The sequence below is a fragment of the Primulina tabacum genome, chromosome 16 (assembly GCF_025594145.1).
Source record: "Primulina tabacum isolate GXHZ01 chromosome 16, ASM2559414v2, whole genome shotgun sequence".
Lineage (NCBI taxonomy): Eukaryota > Viridiplantae > Streptophyta > Magnoliopsida > Lamiales > Gesneriaceae > Primulina > Primulina tabacum.
In genome coordinates, this window is record NC_134565.1 from 34,864,280 (window position 1) to 34,891,097 (window position 26,818).

The following is a 26,818-nucleotide window of genomic DNA, read 5'->3' on the forward strand; positions in this document are numbered from 1 at the left end:
TCGTTTTCCTTTCTCATTACTCGTCCCCCGATATATACTCTCCCCATTCACAGTCAATTTACTTTTTATCAATTTTCAAAATTTTAAATTATATATATGATTTTTTCAGTTGTCATATATATATATATATATGATGATTTTGTTAGTAAACTTTGTTTTCTCAATGATTTTTTAATATCTATAAAAAAACAAATAAATTTATTATATATTTGAGATGAATGTAATATATAATTTCAATGATGACCATAATTTTTATGTTGATAGTGAAATATAAATTTTATTTTAAATTTTATATTTGGTATCTATGCTATTATTCTATTATATTATTGGATTATAATGAATTAATGATCTAAATGTGATTGTATTTTCAATATTTTTTTAAAAAAGGTTTTCTGTTAGACAACATATCTGTGTGACAGATCGACCTAATTCAGATCTAAAGTGAAAAATAATATTTCGATATATAAAATAATATAATTATATTCATAAAATTAATATGTAAGATGATTTTATTAGGGTTTTGTCCTTTTAAAAAATATCCACCAGTCTCTAATTTTGTATTTTATTATTTATGAATTTTGTAAGTTTTTAATTAATAAATTTATATAAACAGATTCTAAATTCTAAAAATTTTGTGTTGAATGTTCATATGCATATAAACATAAATGTGAATTGGTTTTGGAATTTCAAATGTAGGGGCCACCAAAACCGGATTTTATTCTCTACGTAAATTATTAATTAAATCTATTGGTCATCACACTATTGTATGTTAATATTGTATATAATTTTATAACCATTAGATTATCCGCATAACGATATAGGTCTTACATGTAATTCTTTATGATAATGTATATATGAGCATGTATCTTATGAGACGGTCTCATGTATATGTAGTTGTCAAATGTGTCAACCATACTCATATTTACAATAAAAAAATAATATTTTTTCATGTGTGACCTACATAGAATATATGTATCACAAAATTGATTTGTTAGACCGTCACATAGAAGTTTTGTTGATTATATATTAGAGAATCCAATATTTAAATTAGATATGATATACCTAATTCTTTGTGACATACTATTAATTTATAATTCAATTGCCCAAATTTAAATTAATTTTACTATCATGTATTCGAACAATAAATCTCATACATAGCCAAGCTAAGCAACGAAGAGCTAGGTTTCCAATCAAAGCAAAAATTTGTGTGAGACAGTCTCACGGGTCATATTTTGTTAAATAAATCTTTTATTTGAGTCATCCATGAAAAAATATTATTTTTTATTGTGAATATCGGTAGGGTTGACTCGTCTCACAAATAAAAATTCGTAAAACCGTTTCACAATAGACATACTCTTCACCAAATCATGTTTCATTTCCTTTTCTCGTTGGTCCGCTACCAAGGAGATATGAGCTAATACATAATCCACATTCAGCATGGATTTACATACATCAATTTGAATTAATAATTTCTGTAAAACGAAAATAAAGACTAAGATACTTGTTGCAGGAGTTTTTGTTCATTTTAGACTCAGGAAGTGAGATTCTAGTTCTTCTCTTTTATATGTTTTATTATTATTATTATTATTATTATTTATTTATATTTTATTTTCAATAAAAAAAGAATTTTGTTTTTGCTTTTTTTTTTTAATGTATAAAAATTACACATTCCTTCATGCACCGAGGTTTCCCTGTTTTTTTCACTCCCAAACAGATACATTCACTTGCTAACTTTCACGCCTTCTCTCGAATAATTCTACATAAATAAAATACCAGTTATCATCATCCATTCATCTCCCTTTCGATTCCCACCTTCACTCTGTGGCGCCCCGAAACTGTATAATTCGTGTGCATATAACAAGTGTGTCTACGTACAGCGACTGTGGTGAGCAAAAAACGGCACTATTCAGATATGGTCTAGATTTTAAGAACTCGAGGTTGCTTTTTTTTTTTGGTTTGATTTGTTTGAGTTGTTCTACAATGCATGTTGATCTCGTTCTTGTAACTTTATTTGATTTCCGTTGATTGATTTGATGCTGTATACATCAGTGATCGGACGTTGCCTTTTTTTTTACGAGTACAGATCAAATGCGCATTTTTCCTTTTGAGATTTTGCTTCAAGTCAGGAAAGTTACTAAATTAAATGTGATAAAAGGAGGAGGAGTTTCGAGATTTGGTTCGGATCGAAATGTTAAGCTTTTTGGTACTTCACCGTTGTATTGATGGACGCGATTTTACATATAATGAAAGTTAATTGGATGATTTTATTATTTCGAGTTCATGCTGTTTGGATATTATTGAATGGTTCAGAACAATGGAGTATTTAACTAGATGGGCTTCCGTGTGATGCTGCTAATGTTTTTGGCTGATGATTTTGTATCAGAGGAATAGATCTAGTCAATGCTCATTTTCATGATAATTATTATGCTTATTTGCAACGTATATTCCATGTATGATTTGCATTTATATCTACTTAGGTAGTCAAAAAAGAGAGTGGTATATGTTATCTGTTGCAGATATTTAATAAAAATGTCTTGTAATACTCAAAGCACAAATTATCAGTCTTCACTCTTGGGGAGATGTATGGTGTATTTTCCTGATTAAATCAAGGTTGCTGGATGCAGGCTCGTTCTCATTACAAATATTTTATTATTCAAAATGATTACCTATGAACAAGATCCTGATGTTGTCCGTTGGGGTCTTCGGCTGTTCGACGGTGATCCATATTCTAATTGGGGATATTGTGGTTCCCTCATGCAACATGAAGCAGACTATTATTCAGGGTATTATTCAAAAGGATATCATGACGATGCTGACTGCAGTAATACAGGAAATCAGGAGCTTACTGTGAACTGTCTTCATGAAGAATTATCGCAACTTTCAGTAACTGAACCAATCAAGACTTTCCAGGAAGGGGTACAACATCCACAAACTTCGTACTGTTCTCAGGATTGGTTTCCTCAAACGCTGGGAAGCTACAACTTCGAAATTGAAGGTACAAGAGGCTTTCAAACTAACTACTTTCTTCGTTAATATAGTTGACTTAATTACCACATGACTTGTAGAAAAAGATTTTCTGTCACTTGCATTAATTTCTATATGACTAGTAGGAAATGACAATCGCCATGAAGTATAAACTAATTTGGGGATTTCAGCTTCAAGTTCTAGCCCAGTAGAAGAAACATATTGCGGGGAGGAGTGGTTATACTCATTAGAACTAATGGATGGGTACTCTTTGGATGGTGAAGTGGGAAAAAGACTGAACCAGATGGTTCCTATACCTGTAAGTGTAGCTCTGTTGAAGTTTTCTCTATTATGTGGGAATTCATATTCCTTTTGAGTTAATTGATGTTCGTTTTAGTTTAATGATAGACCTTGAAAATCATGTGACTCAGCATCTTGTTTGACATGATTAAATACATTGTATATTATATGGGCACGTCAAATTAAACAACCCGTATCTAATATGTGGTATACTTCTTAGGCACGCTTGGTTTTAGTTGCTACCCCGATGTTCGACGTCTGCAGCATTTTACTTACGTCTTGACTACTCACTTAGGAACTTTATCAGTTAGTCTGAGTTCTTCACATTCTTGTGCATTTTTCTTCAGCATTGAAGTGTTAGAACTTACAAATAATTTTATTGAGCTTTTCCATTTTGTTGTTTATTCTCTATTGGTGGGTGAAGTATTTTAAATTTCTATTTGTGGACTATTCATCTAACGGTAGTGCATGATTTATATGATAATCTAAAGAAAAAACAAAGCCTTTACTTGAATGGATGTTTGCCTTGGTTCATTTATAATGCATTGCTTCTAATCAAGGTATCATTTATAAAAATCTGATCTTAGTCATTAGTTTTTCCTTAGATTTGTGCCAGGATTTCATCTATGGATCACTTTTAAGGCAGATATGTTTGTTCATGCTATGCTTGCTTGATTGCAAATATAAAGAACTGGAGGCTGATATGTCTCTGTGTTCTCATCTTTGCAGCATATTCCTAGAATTAATGGTGAAATACCATCCATGGATGAAGCAACTTTAGATCATCAGAGGCTTCTGGACAGGTATTTAGATTTATCACTTAACATGACGTTCTCATGTACAAAAAAAGTACTCTAATGCGGCCAATGCTTATGGATCTGTGCCCAATTTGAATGGTGTTAGATTTGTCTCCTTCATTTGACCACATCACTACCAAATTAGGCAAAATAAGTGTCCGCAACAACAGCGTTTGTGTAGGCAGTGTCTTTGAAATGCACATCTTTTTCTTCAGTTCTATTTTTCCAAAGACAGAAATGATCGGTGAACACTAAATCAGAAATGGTCTGTTTATAAATTTTGAATAATATAAATGGGACATTCCTCTTAGCTTTGGTAGGAGATAGCAATGATTGTTCTTGATAACACGCGTCTGATAGAGTGTCTTTGCAATAGCTTGTTTCTTATCCGCTTGTCAAAGAAAAAATAAACCGGGATGATATTTTTAGGTATAGATTAATGTTATTCATTTCTTTTGCAAATACTGACAGATGCAATATTATCTCCTCTAGATTAAAGGTGTATGAACTGGTAGAGTTCAAGGTTCAAGGCGATGGTAACTGCCAGGTCAGTTTCTTCATCAGTCAATGTACAGCTACTTTTACAAAGTGGCATTAAGAGGCCCTACCCGAATAACTGAATGAACTTCTGTCCCCAGTTTCGAGCTCTGTCAGACCAATTTTATCGGACTCCAGAGCATCACAAATTCGTCAGACAGCAAGTTGTAAATCAGGTTAATGCTTTTTTACTATTCTCTTCTCATTCTTCTTGAAACTGTAGTGTGCTTTTGTTTGAAATGATATTTGATTTGCTGCAACAATTGGACTTCCAGCTAAGTTCTTGCCCAGAGATATACGAGGGATATGTATCCATGGCTTATGAACCCTATCTGAAAAAGATGTCCAAGTATATCTCTGTACTTGATATTAGATAACTATTTTCTGTTCCTATTTGACTAACCCCTGACATTAAGCTCGTGGTATTAGGAGTGGAGAATGGGGTGATCACGTCACTCTGCAAGCTGCAGCGGATTCAGTAAGATTTCTTGTTTCTCTTTCCTTGAGCCATTATTGTCGTGATGCTTTATTCTTAGCATGATACAATATAAAATTTGAAGCTGCAAAAAAGTTTACAGAAAATTGTGCCTTTTCCTATCTTGTTAATCACCTTCACAAATGACAAATTTCTCTCCATTCAACTATTATATGTTTTAGTTTTGAAGAACCTTACCATGGATACATAACCTAGAAATATATGCAAGTATGCAAAAAAAAAAAAAGGTGTGATGATAGCAAGATTATATTTTATCCCAGATTTTGTTTTATGGTGACTTGTGAGATTTACTTGGTATTCTAGCACATCTAAAATGTTTAGAAGTGTAAAATAGGAAATACTGAAAAATACTGTTCTTTTGTTACCTGTTTTACCAATTTACTATAATATTTTAGTGTTTGTGGTTATTATTTGACAATATGCATATGTAGATACATCCCAACATGGTAATTTCAGTTTGCTAGTTGAGACTTACGGGTAAAGTCTTCTTTTTTGTTGTGGTAGATCCATACTTTTTTAAGTGAGGACTGCTCCCTGTGTTTTCAGAAAAGCACAGAAAACGTCATTTGAAAAAAAAAAGGCACGAATCTCCCTGTATTTTTAAAATTTGATTCAAAAAAGTTCCATAAATAATTGAAGAATAGGTACCTTTTTAAAAAAAAACAGAGGGACAAAATGCATTTTGCCATGAGGATCTGCAATATCATACATGATCTAATGGGGCAAGCCACAATTTCTCTCGATTTAGTGATTCACTTATATTGTTTTGCTGCAGTACGGCGTAAAAATTTTTGTGATAACATCGTTCAAGGACACGTGCTATATTGAGATTCTTCCTAGTATCCAAAAGTCTGAGAGAGGTACATTATTCTTAGTCAGTATGAAGTTCCTTCACGTGACAAATATAATTGAATTTATTTTGTTTTGCCCAGGTATATATCTTCATTGTGTTGCTGTATTGATCTTGCCATTGTTTATTTCTTTCGTTTTTCATTTATTATCCTTCTTTTCTGGGTTCCAATTCTTCTGCAGTTATCTTCTTGAGTTTTTGGGCGGAGGTTCACTACAATTCCATATATGCGGAAGGAGGTAAATTAAATTCCCTCTTCCTATCAATTCTGGAATCCAATCTGGACAACCATTTTTATATCAACACCAAGTTCAGAAATGTTATAAATGGACCATATATGTCAACACAGACATCTCATGCAGCAACATGACTAGAAGTTTAGTTAAGGATGGTTTAATATACTATTTGAAAATCTTTTTTATTTGAGGAAGTCCGACAGCTCTGCTTAGTCACTGGTCCACCCTTTTCTTCCAGATTGCCCGACATTTCGGACAAAAAAGAAGAAGAAATGGCAGACAGATCAACATGAACATTTGGAGTTATCTGATGATTACAGTAACTGAACGAATGGTAATTTCTAGCCACACTACATACATTTCGATCATCAATTTCCCTTTTATTTAATTTGCATTCAGATTTTGCTCTGGTTCTTGGTTTCAGTGATATCATTCTAATCTGCTGCATTGAACAGGTCAAGGATCCGAAGCCATTGACGACCTGCTGATCTACAATTTGTTGTATGTCCTGTCTGGAGCAGCGACTTAGCCTTGTTTTTTCCGAATAAATTATTTCTTGGAACATGGAAATTTCCTCCATCTTTTCTGCTTGTAAATCAAGTCAATATTTTGCATTGGATCTTCTTTAGAACGTTTTGTTTGTACCAAATTCACATTCTTTTGATGCATAAAAAGGAGGACAATAATTCAGATGATATGGTTATAGAACTTTGAGGAATATCATATAATTGAAATTAACGGCGTTTGTTAAAATATATCTTGCTAGTAGCAAGAGGGATGAATTGAAAACATAAAGTTCACAGTTCGGAATTGAATTTGTTGATGATATTTATGGGTTTTGTTTCCATCTCGAACAAAGCAGGTCTGATGGGCCAGTTGCATGAGTTTTGCACAAAGCAATACTTTAAAAAATGTTCAAAATTAAAATAGAATGAGCCTTATAACGAGTGACAACCAGTTAAAATTTTTTGAAATGAGATAATAGTGAGTCTAACAATCAAATTTGTTAAGCTGCAAAATTTATTTCAATATTGGCCTCCAAGTTGGACATATTTAAAGACAATCATGCAAAAGAGAGTGGGGAGCTAGCAGCTGAGATCGTGGCTACGTGAATTCGTTGCTTTTCTTTTAAGGTTCTGTATGATAGGCCACCACCCTCCCTTGTTCAATATTTCTGGGTGAGGCGCTGGTGGAAGCTGTCTCCCAAAAGTTGACAGAGGGATGAGGTTATCTGTCAACTTAAGTACGATTTAAATCGAGCTCGGAAAAAGAATGGTGCAATATTCTAGCTAATTCACATTGCAAGCATGTGTCTCTCGAGGTTGGGGTTTTGTTATATGTGAAGCTACTATATCCACACACACAGCTATCAGTGGCTTAGAGGATTAATCAGAAATTTTCCGATAGGTATTTTGGGCCTTTCTACATCATACAAAGATTGAGGTGATTTCTTATGAGTTGCAAATAACAGAATGGTTGAGACTGCATCTAATGTTTCACGCATTACTACTTAAGCAATCAAAAGAGTGAAAGAGCTGGAGGTGAAGCTGGCCTAAGAGCTCGGAGTGAAACTATAGCAATCATGTCTTTTAGAACAGGTCTTGGAAAGACAAGTGATAAAGAAAGAGGAGCTAGTCCAACAGGTGCTAATAAAATGTGAGGGAGATCAGCGAACCAGAGCTTATGAAAGCGAATAAGAGATCACGTGTCAATTCCAAAATTTTAGCCTTGTTGACAAGCCTAGCATTCTGGAGGGGGTAATTGTACAGATTTGGCTTGCTCAGGGCCTTCACGTGGGTTGAGCCAAGACAAATAGACAATGAAATACAAGACATCCTAAGCAGTTAAAAGCTTCCTATATTCAAGGTTCATCACTAGGAGGATCTGGAGTAAATAACAGAGAAGAGCTTGTCATTTTTGGCAGGGGCTAATTTGTTGAGTAGTGTTGCTAGAAGGGATAGGGAGGGAAGAGAAATCTGCAGGGAGAGAGATATATATCTGTTCTGGTAGGACACCATTCTTTCTCTTGGGGCTGTTTCCTGACTAGGGGATTTTTTAAAAATTATTTCTGTTATATTTAATCGAAATCTTTACTCTTGTTCCACCATTGTTATTCACCTATTTATTATTTGGAGGTGAGGCTCTGTATCTGTATCATAATATATCATTTGAACTTTGAAGCATGTGTTTTCACTTCTGAACACTTCATTGAAAAGCTGATACATTGACCCTTTACACTTCGGCCCTGTTTTACTTGGTAAAAAGAAAGAGGGATCGAGGAGTGTAACAAATGTTGGAAATTTTAATAAAATTTAGAGTTTGAACGAAAGTTATGACTCATGAATGTGGGAGTGTCTTTTGGCTCTCCATATTCTTGAGTTGGTTGTGACTCATTATTGTGGATTGTCTTTTGGCTCATGATAATCTTTTCTCTTTCAAGTATTATCTTGCATTTCGTATTGTTAGCTTTTCATTTGGCCTCCGTTAAATCTCGGTGATAAAGTAAATGTATGTTTTCAGTTCGCCGCAGTAGTGTCTCGTGCTAAGTCACTACTGGTTGTTCCGGTTGTATCCTGAGAAACAGACGTCCAAGACGATCCTCGAATCACATACAGGAGGGGACAAATCTGTTTTAAGGAAACTGTACATGCTACAGACCTCGGTTTGGTTTTGTTTTCTTTTACACAATAGTCATACTGTAAACATCACACTTGTTTCGATTATTGCTTTATCTCTACAAGTTCGTTTCTACTTTTAGCAATTTTTATCTAACAAAAAAAAGATACACATATAGTGGCTAACGTATTATTGTTTATCCACTGCTATAAATCAAACGTAATTTGGTGTTGCATTTGGCGGTGTTGGAGCAGAGGCGACACGTCTCCCCCTTTCAGATCGACTATTTTCAGCAAATTTCAAGCTAGTTTGATGCATCCCATTCTGCTTCTCCTCCTCAGTATAGTCCGCTGAATAATAGTGTTCTTCTGTATGCTTGACGTCCTTCGAAGCTGGAAGAAACATGCTACCCCATTGTGGGAAGTGCACCAATGTGACAGGAAGAGTGCAGGCAATTATCATTAACCCCATATTCCTGAGCCCCACCGAAGTGTCGTGGGACGTAAAAAACAGCAGTTGTGTTAAGCCCGAACCAAAGTTTCCTCCAGCTCCTGTCATGCCAGATATTATGCCTAATGATCTCCTTGAAATGAATGGGACTATGCCAAAAGTTGCTCCACAGGCGGCCTGGGCACCGATAGAGAAGATGATCATATGTGTAACGGCGAGAGGAAGGGAATTTGCCTCTCCTAGAAGTGCACAGAACACTCCTCCCATTGTTTGTAGGGTCCATAGGATCCAGAGCCTTCCCCTCATCCCGAATTTCCGGGCGGCGACATCGGACGCGTATCCTCCGAATGGGCGAGCAACCAGGTTAGCCATGCCGAATGTGGCTGCTATGATTCCGGCAGTATGGAGCTTCAGGTCAAATCTGTCGTAGAAGTACTCAGCGATGACATTATCGGTGGACAGCTCAACTCCCATGGAGTATCCGTAGAGGAGTACAAAAATCCAGGTCCTGTAATTGGAGACAGCGTAGCGAAACACCTTCCAGAACTGATCTTTCGCAATTTCTCCCTTCTTCTGCAACGTGCTCAGGTTCCCATCAGGAAGATCTTGGCCCAGAGTCATCACCAAAATACCCATGATCACATGAAGCCACCCCGGAATGAAGAATGCGATCCTCCAAGCTGTAAATGGAGTGGATCCCACCTTCTTGATTATCTCATACAGCACAGGCATCAGCAGCTGCGTCGCACCTCCTCCCATATTCCCCCATCCAGCTGCCGTCCCGTTCACGAGCCCGATAATCTTAGTATTGAACATAGTACTCATCCAGTACTGGCAAGAAACAAAAGTCGCCAGGGAAAACCCTATCATGAAACGAACCGCCACATACCCACCGGCCGATGAGACGAAAGACATGCAAAACACGGTAGGGGCGGAAAGCATTATCAGAAAAGCGCAGCCGTAACGTGGTCCGAGGAGATCGCAGACCGCACCCATCACAAGCCTAGAGAAGATACTTCCGGAAACCGAGGCGACCCCGGCGTTTCCGATGTCTCCTTTCGTTAGGTTCAGGTTGTCCCGAATAATCGGCACCAGGGGAGCAGCTGCGAACGTTGACACAAAACAGGTGAAGAAAGATATCCAAGACAGGTGAAAAGTCCTCATGTGAGGATTGGCAAAGGAAAAGAGCTTGAATTTCTTGGCCTTGTGCTCGGAATCAACCGGCAAATCGAACTTGGCCGTGGTATCAGTGGGCACCATCGGGGAAGCCACTGAGAATGCGAGCACCGGCTCCCTGCCTGTAACTCCATGCATGGAGCTTCCAGGAGACCCTTCAATATCTGCCATTTTCTTCCTCAAGAATTGCTACTAAAATTGAAGTGGATTAATTATTAATCAGTGATTTGAATGAAATGGCCGATTGCTGATGAAGGTTGAGGAATCTAGCTCTGGTTTATATAGTGTGAGGCGTTGACATTTTTATGCGTATAGAAAGCCAGCGGAGCACCGCCAATGGTTAGACGATGATTTGTTTAAAATTACAAAGAATCCATTCTCCGCATCTGATTAACCTTATCGTATATCCCAAAGGATCATATAAATATATAATATAGTTGGTATTACTTGAATGGGAAAATTGTCAAAGAATTGATCAAAATAATTATGTGAAAATGACTTCCTTCAAATTGATTTCAATGCAAAAAAATAAAATAATAATATATTAAAATGTAATTTTATTTTCAGAACAATTGATTCTTTTTGTTGAAAGGGAATCGAATACAAAGGTCCTGTAATTTAGTTTTTTTTTTTTTTTTTGGGTCCCTTACTCAATTTATTTATACTAAACATGAAATTTTCCTCATTTTTACATATGTTAATATATCTTTTTCTTTAAATTTTTGTCACTTTTGTGGACTATAAGTGAGACGGTCTCACGAATCTTTATCTGTGAGACGGATCAACCCTATCGATATTCACAATAAAAAGTAATACTCTTAGCATAAAAAATAATATTTTTCATGGATAACCCAAATAAGAGATCTGTCTCACAAAATATGACCCGTGAGACCGTCTCACACAATTTTTTGCCTTAGATTATATAGGTACCCTAAATGTTTTTTTTTAATTTTAAAATAAATTTTAATCATGAATTGAAGTCATTATGTATTAAATAACATTTTATGTTCTTCGACAGCTTTGTTAAAATTGATTTCATTACAAAAAGGGGTAAAAATCTTATGCTACGATATTTGATACTTATATTGATGGAAAACTATAAGGTTTTGATAATTTGTGTACGTACGCATGCATGTATTATAGTATAAGATGGAGCACCAATTATAACAAAGGATTTCGTCGCAAAATATACTTTTCCAAAACTCGTGTTAATCCGGCTCTTTAAATTCAATTTGCCCTTTCAATAAAATTGAAAACATATTGAAATATAGTTGTAAATTTTTTCAAACGCTTTGATGTGTTGAAGGGGTTATTTTCTTGATAATTTGGACGTGGACGACGTACGTATTTTCCAACAAGTTGTTGATAGCTGCATCTATATTAATTTGTCCCTGGACTGGTGTTTCTATCCGTGTGTGAAAATTTAAAATATAGATATACTTACTGTATATTTATGTATATAATCTTGAAATTAATTTATTTGGTCAAATAATTAATGTTGAATATATATAATAATAATTACCAAGTGTTGGGCAACATTTTTGCAGCAGCGGTCAAATTTTTTTTGTGCGGCTATGCACAATACTTGCTGGCATTAACTGACGTACGGGGCATGAATAGCTAGAAAAAATATAATAAATGGATATTTGTGTTGGGGGACATTATTCTTTCCTCATGATCTTATTTTTCATGTTTGATTAGTCAAAAAGATCTTCTGATATAACCGAGTGTGTAGGGATAATTGTTTTGAATTTTGTAAAGTCCAGCTCGAAGACCAAATGTAGTGTGACTTGTAGAGTCCAATTAGGCTTGAGAAATTCTGGTTGGAAACTTAGATTGACCAGCTTGAACATCCTGGTTTGACATGTCTGTCATATGGTTGAGCACTCGTATAATCCCGTCTTGAATAGTTTGGTTCTAAAAGACATTGTGATTTAATGTATGTTAATTGTAAATACATAGAAAGGTGGGTGGATTCTGTAATAATTAAATATCGTTTGTTATCACCAAAATCAAAGAATTACAAACCAACGAAATATAAATTTAAAATAATTATTATCTTATCTCGATTGAAATATTTAAAACAAATGCTATTAAGACAGTAAAATGATATAACGAAAATTATATACGTACACAAAAACTCATGTAAGACGATTCACCGGCAAATTTTTGTGAGACGGATCTTCAACCTGACCCGATTCATGAAAAAATATTATTTTTCACTTTAAGTATGTATTGAGTAGATATATCTCACATAATATATCTAAGAGATCATCTCATAAGAGATCAATGTACATATTTTTTCTTGACAACTAGCTAGTAGTTTACATTCAAATTAAAACCGAAAATTTTCTCATAAGTATGTACTTTAATTTTTGTTTTAGATTAGAGATTGTAACTAGGTTTTTGAATTTATGGGGAGAAAAAATACGAACGAATTTAAGATTTTATAATTGTTACGTGATTTTTTTTCTTTGTCCATTTGAAAAAAAAAAAACGAAGGTACATCATTCAAACATTTACGTATGCAAAGAGAGTAAATTAAATCGAAGTAAAGATTAAATAATATATGAATGATTAATAAGCACTAATTAGTCAACTCATTATAATTAACATAATTTTGATACGTAATCGAATAACCTTTCACGAGCTCATAGAGTTCTTAATTTAATTAAGAATATTATTTTTATCAGCATCATTTTCGAGACAAAGGGCTAAAATTATACGTAGTTAATGAATGGAAAAAAATGTCAACTTTAATTGTAATTATTAATATTAAGACACACTGTACTATGACGGCCATGATAATTAATTATGAAAAAATTATGATTTCATAAAATAAAAAAAATCTTATTATAGTTTTTGGATTCGCTTGTCTTGATCTGATTCTGAGTATGTATCCTTATCTGGTAATAAATATGATTGCCATTTTTATAAGTGTGTAGGGGTTTAAATTAAAATATGGAGGCATTTTTTCAATTTATGGTGGATAATGGGGAAGAAAACATGCTAGACGGGGATAATTTAGATATTTTATGAAATTACTGAGTTAAAATAAAGAATTTTGTGGGATCGAATGTTTGTTGTTTTATCAGAAGTTATAATTAATGTTAACGGTGCAATTCGAAAATTTTAAACAGTACAAAAATCTTAAACGTCACATTTTAATTGTTATATCCAACACAGAGTCAATCATTGCACCTCAAAAAAATCTTTTTACTTGGAGATGATTGAAAACCATTAGATATAAGAAGGTTTGTAGTGTAATTACTTCTTAGTTATTTTTTGCATGGTATTTGGTATGTGGGTTGATTATTGATTGTAATATCAAAAGTTACCCTTTTTAATTTATCAACTAACTTTGATATGACGGTAAATTGTTTTTATAATTATCAACACACACTTTAATAATCATTCAACTATATATACGACATTTTTCTTTATATTTTATTTCTCCTCTACCATTTCAATTTTAAAAATTACTAATTTTCATTCGAGTATGTCTCTTGTGAGACGATCTCACGAATCTTTATTTGTGAGACGGGTCAACCAAACTGATATTCATAATAAAAAGTAATACTCTTAGCATATATAATTTTCAAATATAATTTGGATTCGAAATTCAAAGGGAGGATTTTATATGATATCGATTACATTATGTACGCCGGGCTGTTAGGGATAAGTTTCAGCAATGAATGTTTTAGTACCTCTGTACCCTCATTATTTAGGGTGGATTTTATAATAGTTCCTTATAATTTTCCTTTCTTCTTTTACACAAAAACTCAGATGAAATAGTTTTATTGGTCAATTTTGTGAGATAAATATTCTATTTTGATCAATCGTAAAAAAATAATTTTAAAAATGAAAAAATTTGACTCATCTCACGAAAAAATATCTGCGACATCATATCACAAAAACTTACTATTTTTTTATTAAATCAGAGAAATTATATTTACATGAATGGCTTGTGATTTCTATCCCCCTCTTCTTACTTAGAGTAGGTCTCTTGTGAGATAGTCTCACGAATCTTTATATGTGAGACGGGTCTACCCTACCGATATTCACAATAAAAAGTAATACTCTTATAATAAAAAGTAATATTTTTATGAATGACTCAAATTAGATATCCGTCTCACAAATACAACCCGTGAGACCGTCTCACACAAGTTTTTGCCTCTTATGAGACGGTCTCACGAATCAGCTTTATCTGTGAGACGGGTCAACCCTACCGATATTCACAATAAAAAGTAATACTATTAGTATAAAAAAGTATACTTTTTCATGGATGATCCAAATAAAAGATATGTCTCACAAAATACGACCTGTGAGACAGTCTCACATAAGTTTTTGTAGTATTTTATTAAGCAGCAATGGGTCTCTGTTTTATTGCATCGCCAATCTACTTTTTTTAAAATATCTTTCTTTCTGCAATAATATGTATTACATACCAAGTAGCAACTCAGTAAAGCTTTAATTTGTTTTCTATTTGATGTCCAATCAACGGAATTTTTTAATATTTTTTTAAAAAAAGTATTCTAAATGTAGTAGTTATAGTTTATATTTGACTTTGCTTATGTTATTTTTGATTTATTATATTTTGACTGAAAAAAATTAATTATATAATAAAGACGACAAAAATGAAACGAACAATAATGCAATCTTGAATATTCAGAATATCTCATCATCTCTTATATATCTCATCATCGACGCTTAATTATCATGTCAAGGAGCTCTTATAATAAATATTAAAATCCACGACTTTTCATCAAATGATATGAATTCTTGGAAATATCATTATAAAAATCCCCCAATTCTCAAACCAAGAAATAAATTAAGGAGAGTAGGTCTATCGTGAGATGGTCTCACGAATATTTATATGTGAAACGGGTCAATCCTACCGATATTCATAATAAAAGGTAAATACTCTTATCATAAAAAATATTATTTTTCATGGATGACCCAAATAAACGATTCATCTAACAAAATACGACCCGTGAGTCCGTCTCACACAAGGTTTTTTGTCAATTAAGAATACACTAATTTTGATAAAAACCCAATATATATAAACTTTCACAAAACATAAATTATGGGAACAAGACTCTCAAAGCATCTGAAAGGGTTATTCCAAGTATTTGATTTATACTTATTTATCCTCGATAAGCCAACTTTTAACATTTGACCTTACAATTCGGAGGATTAATTACTTGAAGCTGATTAGTTGCAATCATGCATATCTCCCGTAGGAGAGGACAAGGGCCTCAAATATACATGGTACTCGAGCTCGACTCGTTAATTTGCCTGCATTAGTTGCAAAAATGAATATATTTAAACGAAAAGAAAAATAACAAAGTTATGATATATACCTTACAATAATTTGTTCGTCGCATGGGAATTATATCTTAATTCCAGTGTTATTCGAAATAGATTTGAGAATAATTAGCCCATTTTGATTTTTCAGCATATCAAATTAATGACTAGATTTTTTGGGGGAAAAAAAAAAAATTAGGGTTTAGGGAATATAAAAGAGAATGATAGTTGATGGAATTTTGTAAGATTCCAGGGGCCCCGTTGAATGATCCTTTGGGATATACGATAAGCCTAATACTATTCACAACTCAGATGCGGAGAATGGATTCTTTGTAATAAAACAAATCATAATATTACGTAGTTGCAACCATTGGGAAACTCCACTGGCTCATTCAAACATATTGAAAATGTCAACTCCTTGCACTATTATAAACCCTAGCTAGAATCCTCAACCTTCATCAGCAATCGCCATTTCAATCAAATCACTGATTAATAATTAATCCACTTCAATTTTAGTAGCAATTCTTGAGGAAGAAAATGGCAGATATTGAAGGGTCTCCTGGAAGCTCCATGCATGGAGTTACAGGCAGGGAGCCGGTGCTCGCATTCTCAGTGGCTTCCCCGATGGTGCCCACTGATACCACGGCCAAGTTCGATTTGCCGGTTGATTCCGAGCACAAGGCCAAGAAATTCAAGCTCTTTTCCTTTGCCAATCCTCACATGAGGACTTTTCACCTGTCTTGGATATCTTTCTTCACCTGTTTTGTGTCAACGTTCGCAGCTGCTCCCCTGGTGCCGATTATTCGGGACAACCTGAACCTGACGAAAGGAGACATCGGAAACGCCGGGGTCGCCTCGGTTTCCGGAAGTATCTTCTCTAGGCTTGTGATGGGTGCGGTCTGCGATCTCCTCGGACCACGTTACGGCTGCGCTTTTCTGATAATGCTTTCCGCCCCTACCGTGTTTTGCATGTCTTTCGTCTCATCGGCCGGTGGGTATGTGGCGGTTCGTTTCATGATAGGGTTTTCCCTGGCGACTTTTGTTTCTTGCCAGTACTGGATGAGTACTATGTTCAATACTAAGATTATCGGGCTCGTGAACGGGACGGCAGCTGGATGGGGGAATATGGGAGGAGGTGCGACGCAGCTGCTGATGCCTGTGCTGTATGAGATAATCAAGAAGGTGGGATCCACTCCATTTACAGCTTGGAGGATCGCATTCTTCATTCCGGGGTGGCTTCATGTGATCATGGGTATTTTGGTGATGACTCTGGGCCAAGATCTTCCTGATGGGAACCTGAGCACGTTGCAGAAGAAGGGAGAAATTGCGAAAGATCAGTTCTGGAAGGTGTTTCGCTACGCTGTCTCCAATTACAGGACCTGGATTTTCGTACTCCTCTACGGATACTCCATGGGAGTTGAGCTGTCCACCGATAATGTCATCGCTGAGTACTTCTACGACAGATTTGACCTGAAGCTCCATACTGCCGGAATCATAGCAGCCACATTCGGCATGGCTAACCTGGTTGCTCGCCCATTCGGAGGATACGCGTCCGATGTCGCCGCCCGGAAATTCGGGATGAGGGGAAGGCTCTGGATCCTATGGACCCTACAAACAATGGGAGGAGTGTTCTGTGCACTTCTAGGAGAGGCAAATTCCCTTCCTCTCGCCGTTACACATATGATCATCTTCTCTATCGGTGCCCAGGCCGCCTGTGGAGCAACTTTTGGCATAGTCCCATTCATTTCAAGGAGATCATTAGGCATAATATCTGGCATGACAGGAGCTGGAGGAAACTTTGGTTCGGGCTTAACACAACTGCTGTTTTTTACGTCCCACGACACTTCGGTGGGGCTCAGGAATATGGGGTTAATGATAATTGCCTGCACTCTTCCTGTCACATTGGTGCACTTCCCACAATGGGGTAGCATGTTTCTTCCAGCTTCGAAGGACGTCAAGCATACAGAAGAACACTATTATTCAGCGGACTATACTGAGGAGGAGAAGCAGAATGGGATGCATCAAACTAGTTTGAAATTTGCTGAAAATAGTCGATCTGAAAGGGGGAGACGTGTCGCCTCTGCTCCAACACCGCCAAATGCAACACCAAACTACGTCTAATTTGTTTTCGACGGGATCCTACGTGTGCGAGTGGAATATATGATGTGAAGCAATATTTGTTACATATATGGAATTGTGTTTGATTCCATCGGTTTATTTTTGTGAGAATAATTTCAATATTTCTGCTGGGAATTGGTTTCCATGGAATCAAATTTTATCAAGATTTTCATTGCTTCCTAAAAATCGACTACTTGATTTAATCTTTGATTGATGCATATTATAAAATTTCGAACCAAGTGGATAATCGATCCTTAAAGCATAACACTAAAAATGGAAAAATAGTCATTCGCCAGACTTCTCAAAAATCGACTACGTACCGGAATTCTTGGAAAACACGTATCGCAAGACGATGGCAGGGCACTTTTATTTATTTATTTCTATGATATCATATTAGTTGTTAGGTTGGTGCCCGCTGCCCATCATATGAAAGTATTATTCATCTTAAATTATCTTGTAATGTTTCCAAGAGTTTATTTTAAATGATTTTCAGCTTTTATATAAAATTTTCAAACATTTGATTAGTTAGAAGTTTTGTAACCGTTAAAATGTAATATGTCGTCGTGTTCACAAAAATTCACCTTTACTTATCGAGTAGGTCTCTTGTGAGACGATCTCATGAATTTTTATCTGTGAGACTAGGTCAATTTTACCGATATTCACAATAAAAAGTAATACTCTTAGCATGAAAAGTAATACATTTTCATAGATTACCCAAATCTCACAAACTACTATCCGTGATACCATCTCACACAAGTTTTTGTCTTACTTAGTCAGTTAGCAAAGAGGATGTTGTCTATTTATTTTGTTATGTGATTTAATCCGTAAAGGTAGCGAAGTCATGATTTCGGGTTAATTTTTCTTTGGTTATCCTACATGTACAAATTGTGTTATACGTTAAATTACAAAATACATTTGAAATTATAAAATTATCTTAAATGTACTTTTGAAAAGATTTTTTTCCAAATAAAGTGCATGAATAATTTTGTAATCTGAAATGCATTTTGTAACTCAAATTGTACATAACATTTTCCAATTTTCTTTCAATTGACAACGTCTTTCACGGGATTATGTGAAAAAGACAAAAATATCTTTTCTAATAGCTAGTAAAACTTGTAGAAGAGGTTATCCATGAGAAAATAAATAGCAGAAATTAAAAATTAAATGTTTATTCGAAACTGCACAGTATATTGCAAGAATCTTCTCCCCAGTTTTTGAAGAAAAATATCCCACCTGGATCTGACCCTAATCAAAATAAACATCCAACTCTGAAGTCAAAAATTGTGGACACGGTTCTTAATTTAAAATGAACCACCAGCATCAGAGCCGAGTCCGAGCCATCACAGGATGTCTCCTTCTAGGAGCTCAGCTTCCCACTTCCACCGCACGTTCTACAGGATCGACCAGAGGAACATTTCGTGCAATAGCTCCACTTTTTTGGAAGCCTGCCAACACACTAGCACATATTACCAAAAGATTTAGGATAATTTAATGAAGGGTGTGAGTAATCTGTGTTTGCCAACATGGCACAGTTTACTGCTTTGCAATCTGATAAATTTGAGTTGCACCATGACCATTCCTATAATTGTTATCATACAAAAGGAACTCGTTCCTGCGGAAAGCTCAGAAATGTGAATAAAAGAGCTTGTTGTACCCTGCTGTGTATCTACTCGCCATATTCTTTGCCAACAACCTCGCTTTCTCAGCACTCTCATCAGACATTTTCTTGAGCATGAATCCTTCACCATTGCATTCTGAGCAAATTCCTGAACCTCCACAGTCCTCGCATGTTTTTGTGGGAGCCTGATGGTTTCAAGATTTTAAGTCCAAGGAACATTTCAGCAAAACAAAAACACTTGAAAGGAAAGACATTCGTTTAATTTCTGTTCATGTACCTCCGCTACATCCGGAGTTTTAGATTTTGGCCCAAGAAATATAGCAGCAGCAACGACAATTGTGGCAGCAACTGTAACAGAGACTACTGTTTCTGGCAGTGCGCGCAATGTGCTTACTGATTTTCTTCCTTGTGTTTTCGCATTACTACCATATAGAGAACCAGCATTTAGCTTGATCTTGAACGTAGAATTTCCAGCTGATAAACAGAGATGAGCTGGATTTTTAATGAAGGCGTGAGTACACAAATTATATTATTAAATTTATAAATATATATTAAATAAATCTTAAGACATAATATAAAGAATATTGCGAGAATATTCATTTTATAGTAAGAATTAGAAGAAGTTGGGTTGGAGATTAAATTATATTTGGTGCAGAAACTATGATATTTTAGTGCTCATCTTGATCTGAAATAGAGTTATGGTTAGAGATGGTCTAAGAATATTCATCTACCATTTTAAAAATCCGTCCCCATACATGCACGGAAAAGCGATTCAATCGGTTCAGATTGTTTTTCCGATATAGTAACAAATAAAATTGTATGAGAATTTCTCAAGGTCTAGCCAATACAAACCATTAGCATTGTTTGAATCGCAACTATGCAAACAATATAATTATTACTCAAACCAAAAATGCCGCATATAAATTTAATCTAATGGGTATGGCAAAATATTAATGTAGCGTCCCTTATGGCCTTATCAATGAAAAATGAAATATAAATAGATAGAACTTTTACTTCAAGTGAAATAACTTTTGAGGCCCTTCACGAAGTTGGCGCACACTTGCGAAGGCGTGAATTTTCAAATTTACCCAAAATGCTTACAATATAGCTGGATCAAGCCCTCTTCTAATCAGTAACTAATTCTTTTGCAAATGATTTCAATGAAAATCCATCAAAATAAGAGCATAGAGCTAAATCCTTATAAAAAATTCATTTTAACTGGTCTTTACTCCTCTAGCTTTGCTCATTTATAATAAGATCATAGAGCTAAAAATCCTTATAAAAAATTATTATAGATGAATATATTCTAATCTGTAACCATCCAAATTTTTCCTTACAATTTCCTACTTATTGAGGTTATAGACACCGAATATCCAAAGTCCTCAGCCTCCAATTCACATCAAAACTTCATCCCCCATATCTTATCTTGCTTAATGCACTTATTTAACAATCATTAAATCCATATCTCAATTTCACACCAGTAAACCTATAAAAGTAAATGAAGCTTATTCCTAATAAATTTGCATCGCTCTACCAACTCACATCCATGAATGATATAAATGGCATATGTATATCAAACCAAGAACGAACTTAATGCATAAAACCAACCCCATAAATTGTTCCTCACAAGTCACAACCAATTCGGTGCTCCCTTAATTCACCATTAACCTCCAGTTTACGACAATGTCCCATTTTAAACAAAATGAGATGTTTGAGCTAACAGAAGGATTCCAAAGATTTGAGCTGGGCAATTGTTAATGCCCTCAAAAGGTTCATTGACTCGTTTGAAGCAAACCATGAATCAAAATTCAGTTCACACTTATGATACAACCAAAAAACAGAAATACCCATTAAGATACCATAGCCATATACACTTTAATATCCATAAATGATGCACAAAAGTCGAAAATATTACCTTTCTTCTCATTAACTGCACTCGGGTCGAAAGATTTACTGAACAAACAGAGGGTTCCTCTTATCATTTAACATGGGGTGTAAAAAGATATAATCTTTGAGTGAATTTGCAACCACTAAACCCACCTCCATCATTCACCCGCATTATGGATAACAGAACGCTTTGCAGATGTCAGAAGCCAAAGGGCCCTCGAGAAAGTGGGAAATATATGTAACTTGTAAGATTAATTGATGAAATTTAACAAAAAAAAAAGCGCTCCTCAAACTTACAGTAATGGAAGGAGATGACGGGTAGAGGAAGAGTCTGCAACCTCATCCCCATTCGAGCGTGTGTCAAAATTTCCATTAGAGTGACAAGAAAAGAAATGGAAAAATTCTCGATGAATTGATATTCGGGTTTATTTTAAAAATAAATAAATAAATAAATTTAACAAAATATAAATAAAAAGATATTAAATTTTTATAAGGACCTCTAAAAAAATAAAATGAGTGTGCAGCGTCCTAATGACATCGTGTTCGGATCAGGGATGGAAATATTGGTTTTTAGCTGGTGGAAATACATTTTGAATGTTTAAATAAAAAATGAATATAGTAATAATAATTATTAAAAATAAGAATTATGACATCACATTATTATTAATAAGATTGTGTTCCAAATGAATAATAGTTTTTTTTTTCAAAAACTCCTAGACTATTTTTCGGGTCAATTTTATTTATTTTTAGTTAAAAAATGGAACGAGAATTTTTTTGAGTTAAAAAATGGAACGAGAATGAGAAGTCATTCATATATATATATATATATATATATATATGACAAACAGACCAAAAAAACTAAACATTATTCGACAGATCCTGCACTTTTAAAAACTATTTGCATTTGGAAAAGATCCAATAAATGAGAATCTCTTGGAAGAAAAAATGGAGCTGATTCAAGCCCATTATGTAAGAGCTATCCCAACACCTGTCTTCTCCATTCAAAGTCTCGAATACATATTTCAATTACCTAAATAGAAGACTGTCGATATAGAATCACAAGCCAGTCACCAAAGGGAAGCCATAGTATTTCTAACAAAAGAAAATAACTCAAAGACAAAACCTGGAGTCCACAAGTATAAATGATTCAAGAAATAAACAAAGGGTTAGATTTGTTGGCACCGGTTCCAGGTGACTAGCTTGCAAAAAATAATTTCAAATTTAGTCACTGAATGGTAAAATCCTCAGGAAGTCTAATTATACAAGTCATCTTCCTCAGATCCGCCAGCAGAGGCTGTAAATGGGTCAGATCCAGATGTCGCACCGACTCCTGATTCAGCGAAGCGGAACTCTGTTCCAAATCCTCGAGACTGCTGTGCAACGTCTGCGCAAATGCTTGGTACTTGCGAATATCAGCGTCACTCACACTTCTACGAGCATATTTCATGGACTCCTCGAAATGTGCGGGCTTGATTTCTGAAACTTCATCAACAACATCCTCATCCATAGAATCGGGATTCTCTTTTGCCTTCCTCTCCCTTTCTATGTCCTGAGATTGGCAAAGTTGTCTATAAATTTACATCCATGATATCGTAAAAATTGTCGATCTCCATTCAAACTGGTAACTATCTTTACCAGCACAAATTATGTAATGGAGTAAAAGCAGAAAGTACATATTGTTACAATAATCTAAAGAGGCAAAAATCTTAATTCTTTCAAAGTGAACCTCAGTATTTCAGATTTCAGTACTAAGAAATGGTGAAATGGAGAAAAGGAGTGTTTGTTCTTCAATGAACACAGCAAAAGTTCCCCATAGATCGACAATGCAGATATTGAAAAGGAGTATTCGTTCATCATGAACAGAGTAAATTTTAGAGTTGATAGAAGCATAAATTAAGACCCCAAAAGCCTATTCAAAGTGCTGTTTCTGATTCCCTCTACATATATATCTAGTTTGTGAGGAAACGAAAAGGACAGTTTCTGATTCCCTCTACAACGTGATCAGTGCCAGTATTAGAAAGTATGTGCATATATTTGGAACTTCCAAGTTTAGTTGGTAAATTCCTATAAAAGTTAGAATAATAGTGGCAGTTTTCTGCAAAAAAATATGCGTCTCTATGGCAGATAGTTTGACATTCAACTGAAATACTATTGAAACTAGAAACTGGGGAAGAGAAACTCGCAACAAAGATACCCCACTTCACAATGTGTTCGACTTTCAGCAAAATTAGTATGAGAGGAAAAATAAAACCATCACCCAGAATAACCTCACGAAAGGACTTGAATCCGGTTGGAAGGTTCACAGAAGAAGAGGCCAATTATATTTAAATACTACCGACCATGTGTTTGGGAAACGGATGACATCTTATGTAACAAGAAAAATATAAAAGGAAAAAATAAATCAAAAGGGTGCCGGGAATAGAAACATACTTTCTCAATGTTCTCTCTAATGGCATATTTGCATGCTCGCTGACATATTTCCGTGATATCTGCACCACTAAATCCTTGAGTATACATACTTGGCAAGAGCTCGCAAATCAACATCTTTGGAAAGTGGTGATTTGCGGAGGCAGGCTTTGAAGATTTGATGGCGTGAATCCTCATCTGGCAGAGGGATATATATTAACTGATCGAGACGCCCTGGACGTAAGAGTGCTGGATCAATTATGTCAGGTCTGTTAGTAGCCCCAATTATAAAAACAGTTTTTTTGGCATTCATGCCATCCATCTCTGTTAGAAGTTGGTTGAGGACTCTATCAGCTGCACCTCCAGCATCACCAGCACTACTTCCTCGCTGAAACAATACCAGGGTACAGTTCCAGTAAGACAGTTTCTATGCGAATATAAAATACAAATGCATGCAACCAAAGGTAGCGGTTCCTTTTTCTTCTTTGTTCATCCTGATTAAGGCTCGATATGCTTATTGCAGATAAACACTTCCAAACTTTAACTAAAAAATTAATCGACAAAAGTTGAAATAGCCGAAAGGGAATATCCTGCTATCTAAATATACAACTTAAAAGGGTATATAACCTAAGTGGCTATAGAATCAAGCTCATCAAAGAAAAGGACACATGGAGCTGATTGTCTAGCTTTGTCAAATATTTCACGAACATTAGCTTCACTCTCTCCGAACCACATGGTCAGCAATTCAGGCCCTTTTACACTGATGAAATTGGCTTGACATTCATTTGCAATCGCCTTTGCCAATAAAGTTTTGCCGCATCCAGGAGGTCCATAGAAAAGAACACCCTTAGATGGTGACATGCCAAATTTCTCAAACTTCTCTGGATGCTCAACAGGATATTGAACAGTCTACAAATAATAAAGGGATTGGAGGCAAACAACTTCAGTAAACATATCATTAAATATGGCATATGAAACAAGACTTAAAGAATTTTATAACCTCCTGAAGCTCCCTCTTGACATTTTCTAGGCCTCCTATATCTTCCCAGGACACATTGGGCACCTCAACAACCTTTCAGCAGTTAAAATCAATTACAATGAATATATCATAGCATCACAAAATTCATTATAGTAACAAGAACATCCAAGCCAGAGAGTAATTACTGTTTCCCTTAGAGCAGAAGGATTGCTAGTTCCAAGAGCAGAATGGAAGTGCTCATTTGTTACAGCCATGGAGTTGAGTAATTCAGCATCAATTGTATCATCCTCCAGATCAATGACATCCATTTTCTCTCTGATGCACTGAAGTGCAGCTTCAGTACAGAGAGCTGCAACAATGGAAGTTCTCATCTGAACCATATCACAAAAAAATGGAGCTATTATAGAATCTACCCCAATAAAACCAAATTTATAATTCGCAACTAACTCAAAAATAATTCAGAAATCAGTATTTCATGAGATCAATGACAACAATTAATTAACCAAATTACCAGCACGAACTTCTTCATCCTCCAGCAATGATGAGATTCGAAATCAAACAACATAATTCTCAATCAAAGGTAAGCCCCCGCAACGATACTTACATCAAATCGACAGTATGTATGTGTTATATACACGAATAATTAATTTTTTTAAAAAAAGAACCTAACGAATCTCCCACTAAATAAATATCAATTAAAAGATATTGAAAAGCAGAGCCCTAAAAAAGTAAAAACCTTAATCAAAATAGTATCCCCACGAAAAATCTGGAGCTTTTCCATGGTGGCGGGGTGGAGGGCCACAACTGAGTTGTCGTCATTGACCGCCTCGTCAACGATTAGCCGATTCGCTGCCTTCTTCCTCTCCAAGATCGCCGTTGAGAAGTCCTTCTTCCCACTTTTTCTGTCCAAAAACGGAAGAAAACCAAAATCAACAACAACAACAACAAAAAAACACTCAGATTTCCGCCAAAATTTCCACCCAAGAAGGAGAAATTGGATTCCTCGAAGTCAGAGATTACGAGGAGTGAACAAATACTCACGAATCGGATGACTCGGGTTGATTACTCATCCTGCAAGCTACCTGAGAATGTGGAGTTGCAGCGTACGAAGAAATTTATGAAGAAATTGAAAGAACACCGAGTAAAATGGAAGCAGTATATTGCTTTTCAAATGACAATTTTATATCACTTAATAAATTAATTTCCAAATCAAAATATTCCCTTAAATCATCATTTTTATAAAATAAAAAAACAACACAATATCCACATAATATTTTTATAAATTATATTTTCAGCACAAATCGTTCGGAATCCAAATATTAACTAGATTTCAACAATAATTATTTATTAAAAAATCAATTGTACGATAACACTACATGTTATTATTATTAAATCTTTTATGAGAAGGTCTCACGAATCTTTATATTTGAGACGGGTTAACCCTACCAATATTCACAATAAAAATTAACACTTTTATAATAAAAAATAATAATTTTTCATAGATGATTCAAATACGATATTCCTCTCACTAAATACGACACGTGAGATCGTCTCATACAAGTTTTTGCATATTATTATTCATAATTGTACAAACAACTTAAATTGGTAAAGAAACCTAATTTAAATTGAAAAGTAAATAATAAATAAATATAATTTTAATAAAAATCTAAAGTCAGCAATTAAGAAAATCTAAACTTGGGGCGCATCATAGAGTAAATTGGTAGGTACACCCAATTCGAATCATATTGAACTCCCACGACTAACCACTAACCACCTTGTTAGGGTATTTATATGAACTATTGAGTAATTATTGTTATATGTTAATTATATCTCTCACCAAAATTAAATTTTACAACTATAATATTACATATTACTTTGTTTACAATATAAATCGGACTAATTACAAAAAAATTAGTACATATATATGTGTGATTATGTATTTAGAATAGGTCTCTTATGAAACGATTCCACGTATCTTTAATCGTGAGACTGATTATACATGCTCATATTTACGATAAAAAGTAATACATTTGCATCGTCTCCCAAAAGTCGCTAGTATGTATTAATGTATATAAAGATAT

General features: G+C 34.8%; 4 protein-coding genes and 1 pseudogene across 12 annotated transcripts; 2 read left to right on the top strand and 3 right to left on the bottom strand.

Moving 5' to 3' along the window:
- Positions 1-1,698: 1,698 nt before the first annotated feature.
- On the top strand, positions 1,699-6,875 carry LOC142529969 (OVARIAN TUMOR DOMAIN-containing deubiquitinating enzyme 9-like). 2 transcript variants are annotated; one of them, XM_075635702.1, is made up of 12 exons: positions 1,699-1,937; positions 2,625-2,995; positions 3,156-3,283; positions 3,994-4,067; positions 4,554-4,608; positions 4,700-4,774; positions 4,874-4,947; positions 5,028-5,076; positions 5,870-5,954; positions 6,127-6,183; positions 6,419-6,514; positions 6,636-6,875. In XM_075635702.1, exons 2-11 carry the CDS (start codon positions 2,659-2,661, stop codon positions 6,505-6,507), a joined length of 1,023 nt encoding a protein of 340 aa, XP_075491817.1. In that variant the 5' UTR covers positions 1,699-1,937; positions 2,625-2,658; the 3' UTR covers positions 6,508-6,514; positions 6,636-6,875. The 2 variants fall into 2 exon arrangements, with proteins under 2 accessions (XP_075491817.1, XP_075491818.1); XM_075635703.1 differs by having other exon boundaries at positions 1,699-1,885; positions 3,111-3,283.
- Positions 6,876-8,959: 2,084 nt separating this feature from the next.
- Positions 8,960-10,691, bottom strand: LOC142530117 (high affinity nitrate transporter 2.4-like). Its single transcript, XM_075635898.1, has one exon. It carries the CDS (start codon positions 10,591-10,593, stop codon positions 9,010-9,012), a length of 1,584 nt encoding a protein of 527 aa, XP_075492013.1. The 5' UTR covers positions 10,594-10,691; the 3' UTR covers positions 8,960-9,009.
- Positions 10,692-16,181: 5,490 nt separating this feature from the next.
- On the top strand, positions 16,182-17,980 carry LOC142530132 (high affinity nitrate transporter 2.4-like). Its single transcript, XM_075635920.1, has one exon. It carries the CDS (start codon positions 16,267-16,269, stop codon positions 17,848-17,850), a length of 1,584 nt encoding a protein of 527 aa, XP_075492035.1. The 5' UTR covers positions 16,182-16,266; the 3' UTR covers positions 17,851-17,980.
- A 999-nt stretch (positions 17,981-18,979) lies between these two features.
- On the bottom strand, positions 18,980-21,760 carry LOC142529561 (uncharacterized). 8 transcript variants are annotated; one of them, XM_075635122.1, is made up of 5 exons: positions 21,650-21,736; positions 21,506-21,568; positions 19,743-19,957; positions 19,502-19,650; positions 18,980-19,292 (listed from the first exon to the last, which is right to left on the bottom strand). In XM_075635122.1, the coding sequence occupies exons 2-5, from the start codon at positions 21,522-21,524 to the stop codon at positions 19,205-19,207; spliced, it is 471 nt and encodes a 156-aa protein (XP_075491237.1). In that variant the 5' UTR covers positions 21,525-21,568; positions 21,650-21,736; the 3' UTR covers positions 18,980-19,204. The 8 variants fall into 8 exon arrangements, with proteins under 8 accessions (XP_075491237.1, XP_075491231.1, XP_075491232.1 ...); XM_075635116.1 differs by having other exon boundaries at positions 21,381-21,568; positions 21,650-21,730; XM_075635117.1 differs by lacking the exon at positions 21,506-21,568 and having other exon boundaries at positions 19,743-19,939; positions 21,650-21,760.
- Positions 21,761-22,523: 763 nt separating this feature from the next.
- Positions 22,524-25,937, bottom strand: LOC142529388 (cell division cycle protein 48 homolog; annotated as a pseudogene).
- Positions 25,938-26,818: the final 881 nt, after the last annotated feature.

Bases quoted from the DNA above. Each gene is read 5' to 3' on its own strand.
- LOC142529969 (XM_075635702.1), top strand. From the start codon at position 2,659: ATGATTACCTATGAACAAGATCCTGATGTTGTCCGTTGGGGTCTTCGG. The intron at 4,068-4,553 runs GTATTTAGATTT...TATCTCCTCTAG, and splicing joins CATCAGAGGCTTCTGGACAG to ATTAAAGGTGTATGAACTGG. The intron at 4,609-4,699 runs GTCAGTTTCTTC...TTCTGTCCCCAG, and splicing joins AAGGCGATGGTAACTGCCAG to TTTCGAGCTCTGTCAGACCA.
- LOC142529561 (XM_075635114.1), bottom strand. From the start codon at position 21,725: ATGGAAATTTTGACACACGCTCGAATGGGGATGAGGTTGCAGACTCTT. The intron at 19,651-19,742 runs GTACATGAACAG...TGAAACCATCAG, and splicing joins AAACTCCGGATGTAGCGGAG to GCTCCCACAAAAACATGCGA. The intron at 19,293-19,501 runs GTACAACAAGCT...GTGTGTTGGCAG, and splicing joins GCGAGTAGATACACAGCAGG to GCTTCCAAAAAAGTGGAGCT.
- LOC142530117 (XM_075635898.1), bottom strand. From the start codon at position 10,593: ATGGCAGATATTGAAGGGTCTCCTGGAAGCTCCATGCATGGAGTTACA.
- LOC142530132 (XM_075635920.1), top strand. From the start codon at position 16,267: ATGGCAGATATTGAAGGGTCTCCTGGAAGCTCCATGCATGGAGTTACA.